The sequence below is a fragment of the Ciona robusta genome, chromosome 14, assembly GCF_009617815.1.
Source record: "Ciona robusta chromosome 14, ASM961781v2".
Classification (NCBI taxonomy): domain Eukaryota; kingdom Metazoa; phylum Chordata; class Ascidiacea; order Phlebobranchia; family Cionidae; genus Ciona; species Ciona robusta.
In genome coordinates, this window is record NC_143248.1 from 5195175 (window position 1) to 5209233 (window position 14059).

Genomic DNA, 14059 nt, shown 5'->3' on the forward strand with positions numbered 1-14059 from the left:
TAGTAAGATGAACAGGCGCTTTAACGATACGCTTGGTTTGGCTGCTATAGCGAGTATGAGCGAGGTTAGATGATTACAAACCTGCGTGTGTAAATTGTAATTCCACCCCCTTTGCTATGTTTGTGGAAGTAAATCTTGCTAAATGCCAAACAAGAGTCCCTTTTGTACATGCGTGATACGTTTTTTTTGTCATTTAGATGAACTGTTAATATGCCAATACCACACACCGCAGTTTCCAATTGCAATGCCAGGCTTTATTACGTAGCGTTCTCTGCCACAGTGATACCAGCGTATGCTGTGTGGTATGGAAAGTAACAAGAAAATAAAAGCGAAGAACATGATCATACGCGTCAAAGAAGTTAAATATTTGTTCAACTCGCGTTGTTTAATTTACTCAGCCAGTGTTTAATTTAGGTTAAGTTATACATAACCGCATGAAGACAAATGCGATATATAGATTGCCAAACGCACATTATCAAACTTTTGATCTAATGCATAGGGTATGGGCGATGTTTTAACATAACGAAGATCAGGTTCACTAAAACAGCGAAGAGGAGATTAACATCAAAACGACATACGTTAAAGTAGTTTATGAGGCCTTTAACAGTACGTTATTGTTTTCTGTTAGATTTTGGCGCTAATATTAATGTCACTTCTTGTATAAATACTACAGATACTATGATATGATACGGAAGATAAAACTGCTTGTGAGGCGAGCAGCTCGCTTCGGGCTGTTTGCATCTTTTGCTTTTGTAACTTGTACGATGTTGCTTGTTGCAACGGGTTACTCAAGGAACCCATTCATGGTTTCGAAAAACACAAGAGAGCTTGAGAAAGTCGAAGTTACTAGGGAAGCGGGGTACCTGCGAAAACCGCTGAGTCCGGAGGTATCAGACGTGGAAGATGCAACTCCGGATGTTGCTCCTGTAAAAGAAGATGTTCTTGAGAGCGAAGATGAGTTCATGAAGAGAATTGAAAAAAGGATGCGAAAGAGAAGAGAGCATCTTCAACAAGCATGCGAGAGATTGGGTGAGGACGCATTTTGATGCCTATTTATAGTTGTGGGGTAATTAGTGATATTTGGCCCAAATCCAAGCTTTCCTGGCGTAGCCTATGCAGCACCGTAGGACCTCACCCATAGAGTAGGATGTGAATTTAGAATGTTAGGGTAATTGCCAACAACGGCCCAAACCTAGGCTCCTTGGTGTGTCCGGCAGTAGGACCTCACCCATTTACATAAGAATATACAAAACTGGTATTCTACGTGGGAAAAGATATTTTTAAGCGAAGGCGGAATGCATTTAATGTATTATAAAGAATAACATTAAATTCGTAGAGTCGTGTTTATTTCGTTCCCCGAAACTACGATTGGAGATTCGTTGAGAACCAATAGTTATTACGGATGAGCATCAGACACCTTTTAATTGAGGGTTGCGTTTGTTTAATTACCGCCTGGACACCTGTAATTTAATTATAAACGTCGGTAGTTAAACTTGTAAAGACAAAACAAAAGGAAACTTTAATAAAAATTCGGTAAGGTGCATGAACACACCATGTGTGTCTGGTGTGTAAGAAGACACCCATGTTATAACTCGACAGTGAGCATGAGGTGTATGAACACACCATGTATGTCTGGCGTATAACAAAACACCAATGATATATAACTTCACGGAGAACATTACTGACAAACAACCTTTTAGGGCACCTCTTAAACCAGGGGTGGTAAGCTTGCCTCGTTAAAGGGGCTTTCTCCAGTTTTAATGACTTGGCTTACTAAATATTAGACCAACCGACCCCTGGGTAACGTATTTATTAAGAAGGAAACCAACGTATAAACTTGACTTCGATTCCCGCTGGCATAAAACTAACACCGTTGATCGAAGCCAGTGAGAGTTATAGTTGTTTATCTTCTGGGTGGGTTGCGATACCAGCCTTGAATGGCGTTATTGTTTGCGAAAGACATACACGGGATATTCTATATTCCCAATGTATACGGATACCCGGTTTTTAATGTCTTTTCAATACTACAATTAGTTTTTCGTCCATAGGGCGTAATTACTCTGGTACGCATTTTTATCTCCTTAATCACGAAGTTCACAATGGTTTTAAATTATATAGTAGGGTGGGGGAAGATAGGAAACCTTTTCATTCTGTTTTTTTTCGTCACATTTGGTAGTAAACAAAGAACATTTAAAAAATTATTAAACTGTATGCTCATGACTCCGAAAGACCGTTGTTAGTTGTTTAAAACACATCACGATACTTGGATATTATGTGTTAAAAGTGTCCCATCTTCTCCCACTCTACTTTACCGTAACGTGTGTTACATGTATGCAAACTCGTCCAACTAGTTTAACTTTAAGCCACAATGCGCGTCAAACGATGGTCTCTTCCAAGAACTCTATATTAAACCAATTAATATCTTATCTTATTGTGTGGTGAGAAATATCGTAATCACTTAAATCCCGCATTTCTGAACGTGCACAATTAACAACGGTTATATAATTCTGTAAATGTGCCTTTTTTACTACCAAAAAAACGGGAAAATAGTTTAAAACCATGTCCCATATTACCCCAAACCTTTTACATTTTACAGGATTACAACCGAATAAGACAGACGGGCATATACTGGATCATTTGCCTCGTCCGATGCCATGGTCATTTGTATCCAATAAACATAAGCTTATGTATTGCGAAATACCTAAATCTGGCTGTACGAATTGGAAAAAAGTGCTCATGGTTTTGAATGGAGTCCTGAACAACACAGACAACATTAAACAAGTAATTTATATTTACACACACATTTCTATATTCATATAGTGTCTTGCTACACGCTGGGAAATACCGCAAAAGCCCGCGACGGGCGTTCCAATCTACAATGTTTAACCGCAAGTCTCGCTTTACATCCAGCCGGCCTTGTATAAAATGCCTGTCTTCAGGCGGTGACTTGTACGTACTGGCAAGCCATATACATTTGGTCGAATGAAAACAATCACCAACAATGTTGCATGTGTGGTAACTCGCAACTCGTGTTATAACGACTGTCGTTGGCCCGCAGTGCAAGTATTTATTCATTCATTCATTCATTCATTCATTTATTAATAATAAAGTCCGGGTGACGGAGACTTATTGTGTAGGTTGGTTGCATGAACTTGCATCTGCTTTCTCGTCACTGAGCTGCCAACACATTCGATTAAATGGGTAAACATTGCACCTATCAACGTGATACCTAACAGACGTGCAATACTAAAACGTAATACAATATACTTGTATTCAAGTTGGGCATTTATGCTTAAGAATGAATAAATAGAACCCTGCAAAGGAATACTAACAATCTCAAACAAAGTAATAACACACAATACATAAATACAGGGTGAAGCTCACACAAAAAGTCTACAAATGCTACGAATGATGCCAAATGCCGAACGCAAACGATTCTATGAAGCAGCTACTAAGTTATTAGTAGTTAGACAACCATTTGAGCGTTTGGTGTCAGCATATGCTGATAAGGTGGCAGCTAAACCACCAGCAAATGACTCGGTATTTTTCCAATTTTCATCTGAAGTAGCAAAGAAATATGGAAGAAGGCAAATAGATTCGGATACAACAAGTACGTATATAAATACTTTAGTTCAATAGTGAAAATGTTATACAACACTAATTAGGAAAACCAAGGGTAGCATTCTCGGCTTACGACTAAATTGACTGATTAAAATTTACTAACTTCTGTTCACTAATGAACAGAAACTTAGTCGGCTGACTAAAAAACGCGTCAACCAATAGTAACTGCGACTGACTAACTTTATTCGGTAGCTTAGAATAGCCTACCATCCCATAACATTCTCTTAAACTAAATCTTCACCAACAGTCCCTTTCACTGGGTTCAAACCTGGATGTTACCACTACTGTAGGCATGTATGTCCTAGGGAAGGGCGCTTAATGATGATTACCCAGTGGTCACTAACGGGTTGCCCAAATAACTAGCCAATACCTGAGAAGTCCATGAATAGATCAAATACATGAAACACAATATCTTGTACAGTATTAAACGATGGAACGAGATCAACTACAGTTTGTTCTTTGAACCAAGCACATTTAGAATGCTCAAGTCCTGGTGATGTCATTAACATTGTTAGTGCAAGTTATGGACGATGGGATAATGTGACGTAAGTATGAGGATTGTTACATCATAACTTACAACAACCGAATTTATAAAAAACAGGGAATTTGAACGAATTAGCCATTTTAAAACAGTATTTTTACTTTATAAAAACAGCAATATGTTGGTTTTAATAAAACACATATAGGTCACTTACTTTATAAACAATGACATTAAAATTAGTTAAATACCATACAGATACAGGTAAGAAACACAACCAAATAAATGAAACCAAATCAAACATTTCAATAAACTATAAGCCTCAGGCTCAAATGGGTACAGACACAGTATACCTATAAGTCATTCAACAAATAAACTCATACCTATATTATGTTTGCATAAGTTATCTTAAAGTTATTTATATCTGCAGGTGTGTGCCTGAAGGCGTACATGCACCATTACAGATGTGCAGAATCCCAGGAGTTAAAGAAATATCATCTCAGATATGTGACGGCAAGAAATTGTGTCAAGTGGTAGCTTCAAAGGCTCAGTTCCTAAGATCTACATTATGTGATCAAACACCTAGCTATCTCACCATCAACTACCAATGTTTAAGTAAGTATGATGGATGTCTATACGGGCTATAAACAAGTGTGCAATTACCAGTAAACGGTTAGAGACTGGGGATGAGGTGTTATGAGTCGCACGTTGGAGACTTTAGGTGTAGGTCTATTGGCCAATCACTACAACACCCAGGGTTAAACATATGCCAATTATTTAGAAACATGTTATTTTAATAACAGGACAGACAGTAGTCTTTTACAAAGATTGATTAAAAAGCTTACTGTGTTCTATTGATCCTTTAGATACTTAACGCACTTTTCCCAAACCAAATGGCCACTCATGGACCATTCAAATTAACGGAGATGTCTACTTATTAGGATCTACTTTGCTTTGACATGAGTAGGCATATAAAAACCACTGTGGCATTCCTTGAAACCATCAGTCAATAAAACACAATTCAAATTATAAACGTTAGGGATACATTATGAATAGATTTGATAACAACACCATATGTAAGTGACATTTCCAAGTACAATTGACATCAGTAAATGACATTAACTAATATATTAGAGACACATTATTTAAGCAATAACAATATTATCTTTACGGAAATAAGTTTTTTATAACAAAGTCATAAAAGCATATCATACTATACGATATATAAATATCCATTTTAATGAAAATGTGAGTCCAGTAAAGCTTCAAAATGACACGATATACAATCCTAATTAGGTTGACAAATGAATTATAAGATGCATGACTAAAAAAAATTCCAAACTCTTTAGCTAATATAGAAAATAGACTACTAATGTTTTCATAGAAAAAAATCAGTAACCAATACCCAGTTTAACCTGTTGATAATAGCATTGTCTGGGGAAGCAAGAAATTTTCCAAGTATAGAGTTACATGCTAGAAAATATACCAAGAGATTTATAACCATTTGGGAAGAATGTCTCTTGGGAATTAAATTCAATGTGCTTTGATATACAAGAAGCGCCATTGCTATTCTATATAACTTAGGTGATCAAGCACCTAAATTTTCACAGTACCTTGCCCTGAGGGTTGAACTAGATATGCTTAACTTATAAGTTGCACTTAATCTGTATTCAAACTGCTGAATCAACCATTCAGTCAAAAACAAAATGTATTACTTTTAAACAAGTTTGATTTTTTCTTGTTTTTATTTATTAGCGAGCAGGCTTCAATGCCAAACTAGTAACACTTTAAAACAAAAGTAGGTAGTTTACTTTGCTTTTTTTATGTTTATGGAACACTTTTTATTTTTAAATACTATTGTGTTTCTAGACTTGAACAATGCTGAAGTAGTGACAGTTTGTCAGCCAGAGATTGGGACCATTCAATGTCAACCTAACTATTCAATCAATATACTTTCTGCATTGTATGGAAGAATACAAGATACAAGCACGTAAGTTGATGAATGTTTTGTTGGACAAAGCATTAGTATACCGTATGTTCACTGTTATAACATGGGTGTCTTCTTATACACCAGACACGCATGGGAAATTCATACACCTCACCTTATGCTGACTATCAACCCATACCATATTCAACTACAGTTCCACATGTAACATAATTTAAACAAATGTTTACCTAGGTGTGCAAAAGGGAGAGCAATCTACAACCTTCAATGTTCATCAGACACAGCCACAGCATCTGTATCTTCTGCATGCAACAACCAGAACTCTTGTCAGGTTCAAGCAACAGCAAAGTGGGTGCAAAGTGATGGCTGTCCTGCAACTTCCAAGTATTTGAGGGTCTGGTACGTTTGTAAACCAGGTATGTTTGGTTATATATTATGTGGTATCAGCCCCCTTCCAAAATGTACAACAAGTTTGTGGGTTATAACTTTATGAATGGAAACTTGCATCATTTATCCATAGTTGCCACTCCAATGCCCACAGTTATGTTCCTAAAGCTATTATATTGTGTGGATATGCAGACTTGACTTTTTGATAGTTTGGTCATTTATATCCTCGTGGGTGGGAACTTGAGTGACTTATCCATGGTTGTCACTCCCATGCCAACAGTCGAGTTGCTGAAAGCTATTGCAATGTGTGAATAAGCAAACATGACTTTTGGTTGGTTTGGTCATTTATATCCTTGTGGGTGGGAACTTGAGGGACTTATTTATGGTTGCCACTCCCATGCCAACAGTCGAGTTGCTGAAGCTATTGCAATGTGTGGATAAGCAGACATGACTTTTGGTTGGTTTGGTCATTTATATCCTTGTGGGTGGGAACTTGAGGGACTTATTTATGGTTGCCACTCCCATGCCAACAGTCGAGTTGCTGAAGCTATTGCAGTGTGTGGATAAGTAGAAATAACTTGACTTTGGTTTATATATACTTGAAAAAACTATAGTAATTAAATTTTGCACTGTGTTATTTTATGGTTAATATATATGTTATACACAATGTTATTCCAAAAACTTATAAAACCAAATTGCTACTTAATTCTAACTGTGTTGTCTTTTGTTTATTCGCAATATCCAGCCCCACTAAAACACATATAAACTTATACATTCTGTCAGATAAGATAACACGTCGCCGCAGAGCAGCTGAAGCACCGCGTAAAAAGCATCTAAAGCTTATAAAGCCGGAGGATCCATTAAAAAAAGACACTACTGACGTAACAACAGGAGCAGGTAAATACATCATAAAAGTATAATTTAATACCACACTTAAGTCTACAACGTGGCCTTTTAGACTTACAGACTACCAATAAAAATTTACTGCTTTCTAAATGAACCGGCTAGCATAGCATAAAAACAGAGATGTTTACGTAAAAACAATTTAAACAAGTTGCTCTCATTTTTAATTTAGACATATCTTATATATATACATATATTCTGACAAAACATTACATTTTTTAGCGGCACTTGAGCCCCCAGACATCTATAAGCAACCAGTGTATATATACAGGTAAAAACATGATGTTATATAATGATATGTTTTATTTTTAAAACTGTTAAATCTACTACTACCTCCAGAGGCACCATTTATTCCTCCCGGAAGAAGTCGCACAACATTATTTGTGTTCGAAATAGGTGGATTTGGTAGTCCAGTAACTAGAACCACCCTTTTTTGTTGTTTATTTCCCCCAAAATAATGAAAATATAAAAAAATAACATATAAAATATATTTGTATCTCAGGCACTTACCCCTTCATGCTACATTTGATGAATTTGTCGCATACCTGATTGATCCAGCTAACAAAGATGTAACATCAGACAACATTTACCATGGGAAAGAAACATTAAAATCAACAAGTGTGCGTCATTGGCAGTCCTTCCTAACCTTATGCCATCCCTGTCACATAAAATATGATGTCATTGCACATATGGATACAATCGCAGAAGATTCAAGGTAAGCACATAAAGATAAAAAAATGCAGCTTATTTCGGCAATTAAGTTTAATGGTTTACAAGATACATGAATATCTCCAGAAAGAATAAGGAACACTAATAACTAACTTGACAGTAAACATAATGTGCATGATTATGGTATTTGTGTCTGGTGTATAAGAAGACACCCATGTTATAAAGGCAGTGACCATAGGGCGTACAAATACATAACATAACTACCTAATGAGCACAAGGTATATAAATATGTAATTTACATTGATAACTGTCTAAACTAACATCATCATACAGATACATACTGAAACGAATTGGGGCTCCAGAAGACTTGGAGTATCCTAAAGGTTATCATTCAACTGGTGCCAGTGGTACAAGTATTCACTCCATGAGCCAACATTTTTCACAACTGTCGCTGAATGCGATTCAACAACTTTATAAACTTTACAAACCAGACTTCGACCTATTTGGTTTTCCAGAACCGAACGAGGTTAAATTGGTTAACGAGTTTTTAAAGAATAGGTGACATAACATGCAAGTATTACAGTAGGTACTTTATGGCTACAGCTCCATTTACTTTTTCTCTTTATTTATAACTAGTTGCTTTAAGTGTTTTTAACAGCAGCTAAGGTTTATTTAATGGTTTCTACATATAAAAAATGAGAAAACGAAAACATATTACTTAAAGCTGTTACTGTAAAATATTTACCAAGATTTACATGGTAGTATTAGCACAATAGGCATGCAGCTAGAGATTGTAATTTAAAATGCTTGAGGTAAGACTGCCGTATTTGTATTCAGCGACTGGGGTTATATGGTACTGGTTACGACTGGGGTTATATGGTACTGGTTACGACTGGGGTTATATGGTATAACTATAAGTAGAAGGCTTAGGTTTCTTACAGGGCTGGTTATGGAAGACCAGAGTTTCTGGAACTAAGATAACCAGATGACAAAATTTATTATAATCTGGGTTAAAATGTCTGTAACCACCAGAACACATTCCAATAAACTTTAATTATTTTTTCGAGTTGGAATGGCAATCTAATAAATCTTCGCTTAAATCCAGCCCTTGCTTATACTCCTTGTTCAGCTACCTTGAGGTTTTATTTATTTATTTCTAAGGATTTACTTTAAACTTATATTATTTTTGTGTTTTTATGAAAATTTTTCCATTTTGTGCAATTTGCCAATGTAGTATGTGCACCATAGTACTTTCTTACCATAAGACAGTACTATGTGTAGTAACTACAGATACTGTAAAATGTAATGCGCTTTTACGTTTGGCTTCTCAGTATAGCAACGCCTCCTCCTAACAGTTACATGCCACGCAGTTAGTACAAGGCCTATACATCTACATTGTTTGGTCTAAAACATGGCCAGACTTGTTTTTATTAACTGCTTTAAAGCTTGACAAACTGTGTGACAAAATCGCCAAGTCATCCGTGTTATAAACCTCACTAAAAATAAAATATGATAGGGCTCTAATGCTTGTATTTTGCGTATAGGTAGCTAAGAAAGCCACTGCAGTATTTATTCTGTTGTTATTTTCTGATACCATGCAGAATAAAACAAAATTGCAAACGTTCTATGTGTTTTGATGAAATTCTAACTGCGCATTGTCTATGGACAATTCCTATTGTTTCCGTTTTTTAAATTTCCCGCGCATCTATAAACAACCTATTCATTTTCAAACATTTCTCCGGTGCTGAAACACTTTAAAAATTTAAGACAGCCGAACTGCCGTTTTTATTTTAACTTTTTGTGCACAATAAGCGGCTTAGCTTATAACTGCTGGAGTACTATCCTCAGATGCACTAAATTAAGCAGTTAGATATGTTTTTACACGCAGGATGAACCAATAAATAAATAAACGTGTAGTAGGGTGGGGGGAGATGGGACACCTTTAGCACATAATATCCACAAATAACAATCGTGCATGGGAGTTGTGAGGATACAGTTAAATAATTCTTTGAATGTTTTTTGCTTACTACCAAATTGGAAGAGAAAATAGAAATAACAGGTATCCCATCTCCCCCACCCTATACTATATATATCCTCGGGTGGAGGGCGACAACATTCCCTATAACATGGTTACCGTATTTTATATACGCTCGCTTACGAGTTACAATACTGGTCCTGCATGTTTATAGTGTTGTTCCTTCAGCTATAAGGTATAATTGCATTGTTCCGGTAGTGCGTAACACCCTAACTTAATATACTTCCAACACATTGTTATAAATCAAAGACACAGTGTCTTGTACAACTATAATATTACTTTATATACACAATTAGTATCTATGCACAACGGACATCAGTATTTACAGGGTCGCATAGTAGGGTAGGACTGGTATATACTGTGTAGAATAAAATATCTCGTATTTCCTATCATGGTGCTTTCAAAACAAAGCTTTGAAAGTCTTCGTTATACGGTTATAAAAATCTGTTTTCTTTGTTTACCACCAAATAGCACCATAAAAGAAAATGTCATTTTCGTTCACTAGTTAGAAATAAAGTCTTATCCCAGAAGTTGTATGGTATTATCTTTTTTCAGCTGAATGTATATCAACAGGAAAGCCTTAAGTAACTTGTTGTTCGATGGTGTATCTTCGCTTTCCATCAATAAAAACAGTGGAAGGTAAAAACTCGAACGTATAGTGGCTGTGAATGAACAGATTAGTAATCAATTGTAAAATTGATCAGTTACCAATTAACATGAAAACTAAACATACAGGTTTAGTTGAATGAATGGATGAATGTAACTTGCTTTATCCTCGTGACAGAAAAACTACAGTCGTTATAACACTGGTGTTCTGTTTCATACAGCTCGTGTCAGCTTACGAGTTACCACGTATGTAACTTTGGGAACCTGTTATTTTGTGTGGCTGTCAGTTCATACAACCCATTTGCGACACCCATTAGTGAACATTGGGTTGGAGCAATTGCCGTTAAGCGTTTTGTCACATACGTCTATAATGGTAAGCGACGAGCCTTAAACCCGTAACCTATGGGTTAGAGGCAGGCGGGCTAAACAACTGACAGTTATACACTTACATGGTGACGATGAAAGTGGTCGTCTGGTTACCGGGTCGATATTTGAATGTTGCTTTCCATAATCCCTTAACAGTAGAAGCGGCAGGAGATTTTTAGGTGCACCACCTCCCAAGTTTCTGTTGTTCAAAAGAAGAAACGAGGTAAATGTGTTAAATCTACCGTTACGTCCAGAGCTACTAATCATTCCGGTTCTTGCCGGATCTCCTATTGTCAGCAACCAAAATCTAGCCATGTCCAAACCCCCAGTGCTTTCGGACGATCCATTGTTGGCCAAAAGACGTCGCAAAATATTACTTGTGTTCGATATTGGTGGAATTGGTTGACCAGTAACTGGATCTATCCTTGTTTGTTGTCCATTTCCACCCATGCTCGACAACAGATTGGAAAGCGTTGCAGGAATTGGTTGACCAGTAACTGGATCTGTCCTTCTTTGTTGTCCATTTCCACCCATGCTCGACAACAGATTGGAAAGCGTTGCAGGAATTGGTTGACCAGTAACTGGATCTATCCTTGTTTGTTGTCCATTACCAGCCATGCTCGGCATAAGAAAAGACAAAATATTATTCATATTCGATCGATCTGGAATTGGTAGACCAGTAATTGGATCTGTCCTTCTTTGTTGTCCATTTCCACCCATGCTCGACAACAGATTGGAAAGCGTTGCAGGAATTGGTTCACCAGTAACTGGATCTGTCCTTCTTTGTTGTCCATTTCCACCCATGCTCGACAACAGATTGGAAAGCGTTGCAGGAATTGGTTGACCAGTAACTGGATCTGTCCTTCTTTGTTGTCCATTTCCACCCATGCTCGACAACAGATTGGAAAGCGTTGCAGGAATTGGTTGACCAGTAACTGGATCTGTCCTTATTTGTTGTCCATTTCCACCCATGCTCGACAACAGATTGGAAAGCGTTGCAGGAATTGGTTGACCAGTAACTGGATCTATCCTTGTTTGTTGTCCATTACCAGCCATGCTCGGCATAAGAAAAGACAAAATATTATTCATATTCGATCGATCTGGAATTGGTAGACCAGTAACTGGATCTGTCCTTCTTTGTTGTCCATTTCCACCCATGCTCGACAACAGATTGGAAAGCGTTGCAGGAATTGGTTGACCAGTAACTGGATCTGTCCTTCTTTGTTGTCCATTTCCACCCATGCTCGACAAAAGATTGGAAAGCGTTGCAGGAATTGGTTGACCAGTTAAAGGGTTGATGTTTGTTGGTGCTCCAAGGCCACCACCTTTGCTCAATAAAAAATGAGCCAAGAAACTAATTGAGGAACCGTTGGGGAAGAGAAGAGGGAGAATTCTAGACATAGAACCACATCTTTGTATGACGTTTATTCCAGAATCATCCAAATCTTTGATCATTACCAGAAGCAAAAGTTTGGTTGTGTCCACACCTCTGGAGCATTCAGGCGGCTTGTTCTGGTCAAGAAAAAGAAGTGGTAGCATACTGCATATCATTGGTGTGATCCTTTTTCGGCCGGTCAATGGATCAATTATTGGTTCCTGTTGTCTTCCAAGATCACTTCCGCTCAACAAAAGAAGAGGCAAGAGACTATTTCTGAATGGACCACCTTCCAAGCTGTTGTTGGACAAAAGAAGAAGAGGAAGAATGCTGGAGAGTCCACCGCTGCCTCCCAAACCACCAGTTAATCCGGTACCAGTACCAGATTCTTCCAAACCTCCACCCATGGCAAGGAACAAAAGTGTGGTTGTGTCCAAAACTCCGGTGCTTTTAGATGGCCCAGTGTTGCCGAGAGGAAGAGGTGGCAACAAACTGTTCAAGCTTGATGATGTAGATGGCACTGGTTGACCGGTGACTGGATCAATTGTTGTTGTTTGTCCTCCAAGACCACCTCCGCTCATCAAAGGAAGAGACAAGAGACTGCTGGATGAACCACCTCCCAAGCTGCTGTTGCCAGTCAAAAGAAGAAGAGGGAGAATGCTGGAGAGTCCACCGCTGCCTCCCAAACCACCAGTTGATCCGTGACCAGTACCAGATCCTCCCAAACCTCCGCTTAACAAAAGAAGAGGCAAGATACTGTTGCTAGATGAACCACCTCCCAATAAGCTGCTGTTGCCAGTCAAAAGAAGAAGAGGAAGAATGCTGGAGAGTCCACCGCTGCCTCCCAAACCACCAGTTGATCCGGTACCAGTTCCAGATCCCCCCAAACCTCCGCTCATGGTAAGCAACAGAAGTGTGGTTGTGTCCAAACCTCCTGTAGATGACGAACCGCTATTTTGTCCCAACAAACTGTAGAGAAGAAGTGGGTTTGAAAGGAAGTTGTTTGTTGCTGGGGCTGGCTGTCCGGTGACGGGATCAACGATGGTTGTTGTTTGTCCGCCAAGACCACCTCCGCTCAACAAAAGAAGAGGCAAGAGACTGTTGCTAGATGAACCACCTCCCAATAAGCTACTGTTGCCAGACAAAAGAAGAAGAGGGAGAATGCTGGAGAGTCCACCGCTGCCTCCCAAACCACCAGTTGATCCAGTTCCAGATCCTCCCAAACCGCCGCTCATGGTAAGCAACAAAAGTGTAGTTGTGTCCAAACCACCGGTGCTGCTTCCAGATGATCCTTGGTTTCCGAGAAGAAGAAGTGGCAACAAACTGTTCATGCTTGATGATGTAGATGGCCCTAGTTGACCGGTGACTGGGTCAATTGTTGATCGGGCACCAGTACCAGATCCTCCTAAACCTCTGCTCATGGTAAACAACAAAAGTGTGGTTGTGTCCAATCCTCCGATGCTGTTTTCAGAAGACCCGAAGTTACCTAAAAGAAGAAGTGGCAACAAGCTTCTTACGCCTGATGATGTAGATGGAATTGGTTGACCAGTGACTGGATTGATGGTTGTTGATTTTTGTTCTTCAAGACCATTAAGCAAAACAAGGGAGAAGAGCTTGCTGGATGAAATTTCTGACATGTTGCCTTTGCTTGAAAGAAGAAGAGGAAGAATAAGG

The 14059-nt window shown here is 38.3% G+C and overlaps 2 protein-coding genes across 3 annotated transcripts; one reads left to right on the plus strand and one right to left on the minus strand.

The window, feature by feature from the left end:
• Window positions 1-633: 633 nt before the first annotated feature.
• On the plus strand, window positions 634-9626 carry LOC149725310 (uncharacterized). The gene is made up of 11 exons (XM_089892963.1): window positions 634-1029; window positions 2597-2781; window positions 3373-3610; window positions 4043-4166; window positions 4530-4714; window positions 5969-6089; window positions 6279-6460; window positions 7215-7328; window positions 7557-7605; window positions 7837-8049; window positions 8337-9626. Exons 1-11 carry the CDS (start codon window positions 684-686, stop codon window positions 8563-8565), a joined length of 1986 nt encoding a protein of 661 aa, XP_089749089.1. The 5' UTR covers window positions 634-683; the 3' UTR covers window positions 8566-9626.
• Window positions 9627-10295: 669 nt separating this feature from the next.
• Window positions 10296-13842, minus strand: LOC149725311 (uncharacterized). Of its 2 annotated transcripts, none has more exons than XM_089892955.1 (3): window positions 13455-13842; window positions 11094-12956; window positions 10296-10700 (listed from the first exon to the last, which is right to left on the minus strand). In XM_089892955.1, the coding sequence occupies exons 1-3, from the start codon at window positions 13804-13806 to the stop codon at window positions 10558-10560; spliced, it is 2358 nt and encodes a 785-aa protein (XP_089749081.1). In that variant the 5' UTR covers window positions 13807-13842; the 3' UTR covers window positions 10296-10557. The 2 variants fall into 2 exon arrangements, with proteins under 2 accessions (XP_089749081.1, XP_089749080.1); XM_089892954.1 differs by having other exon boundaries at window positions 13113-13840.
• Window positions 13843-14059: the final 217 nt, after the last annotated feature.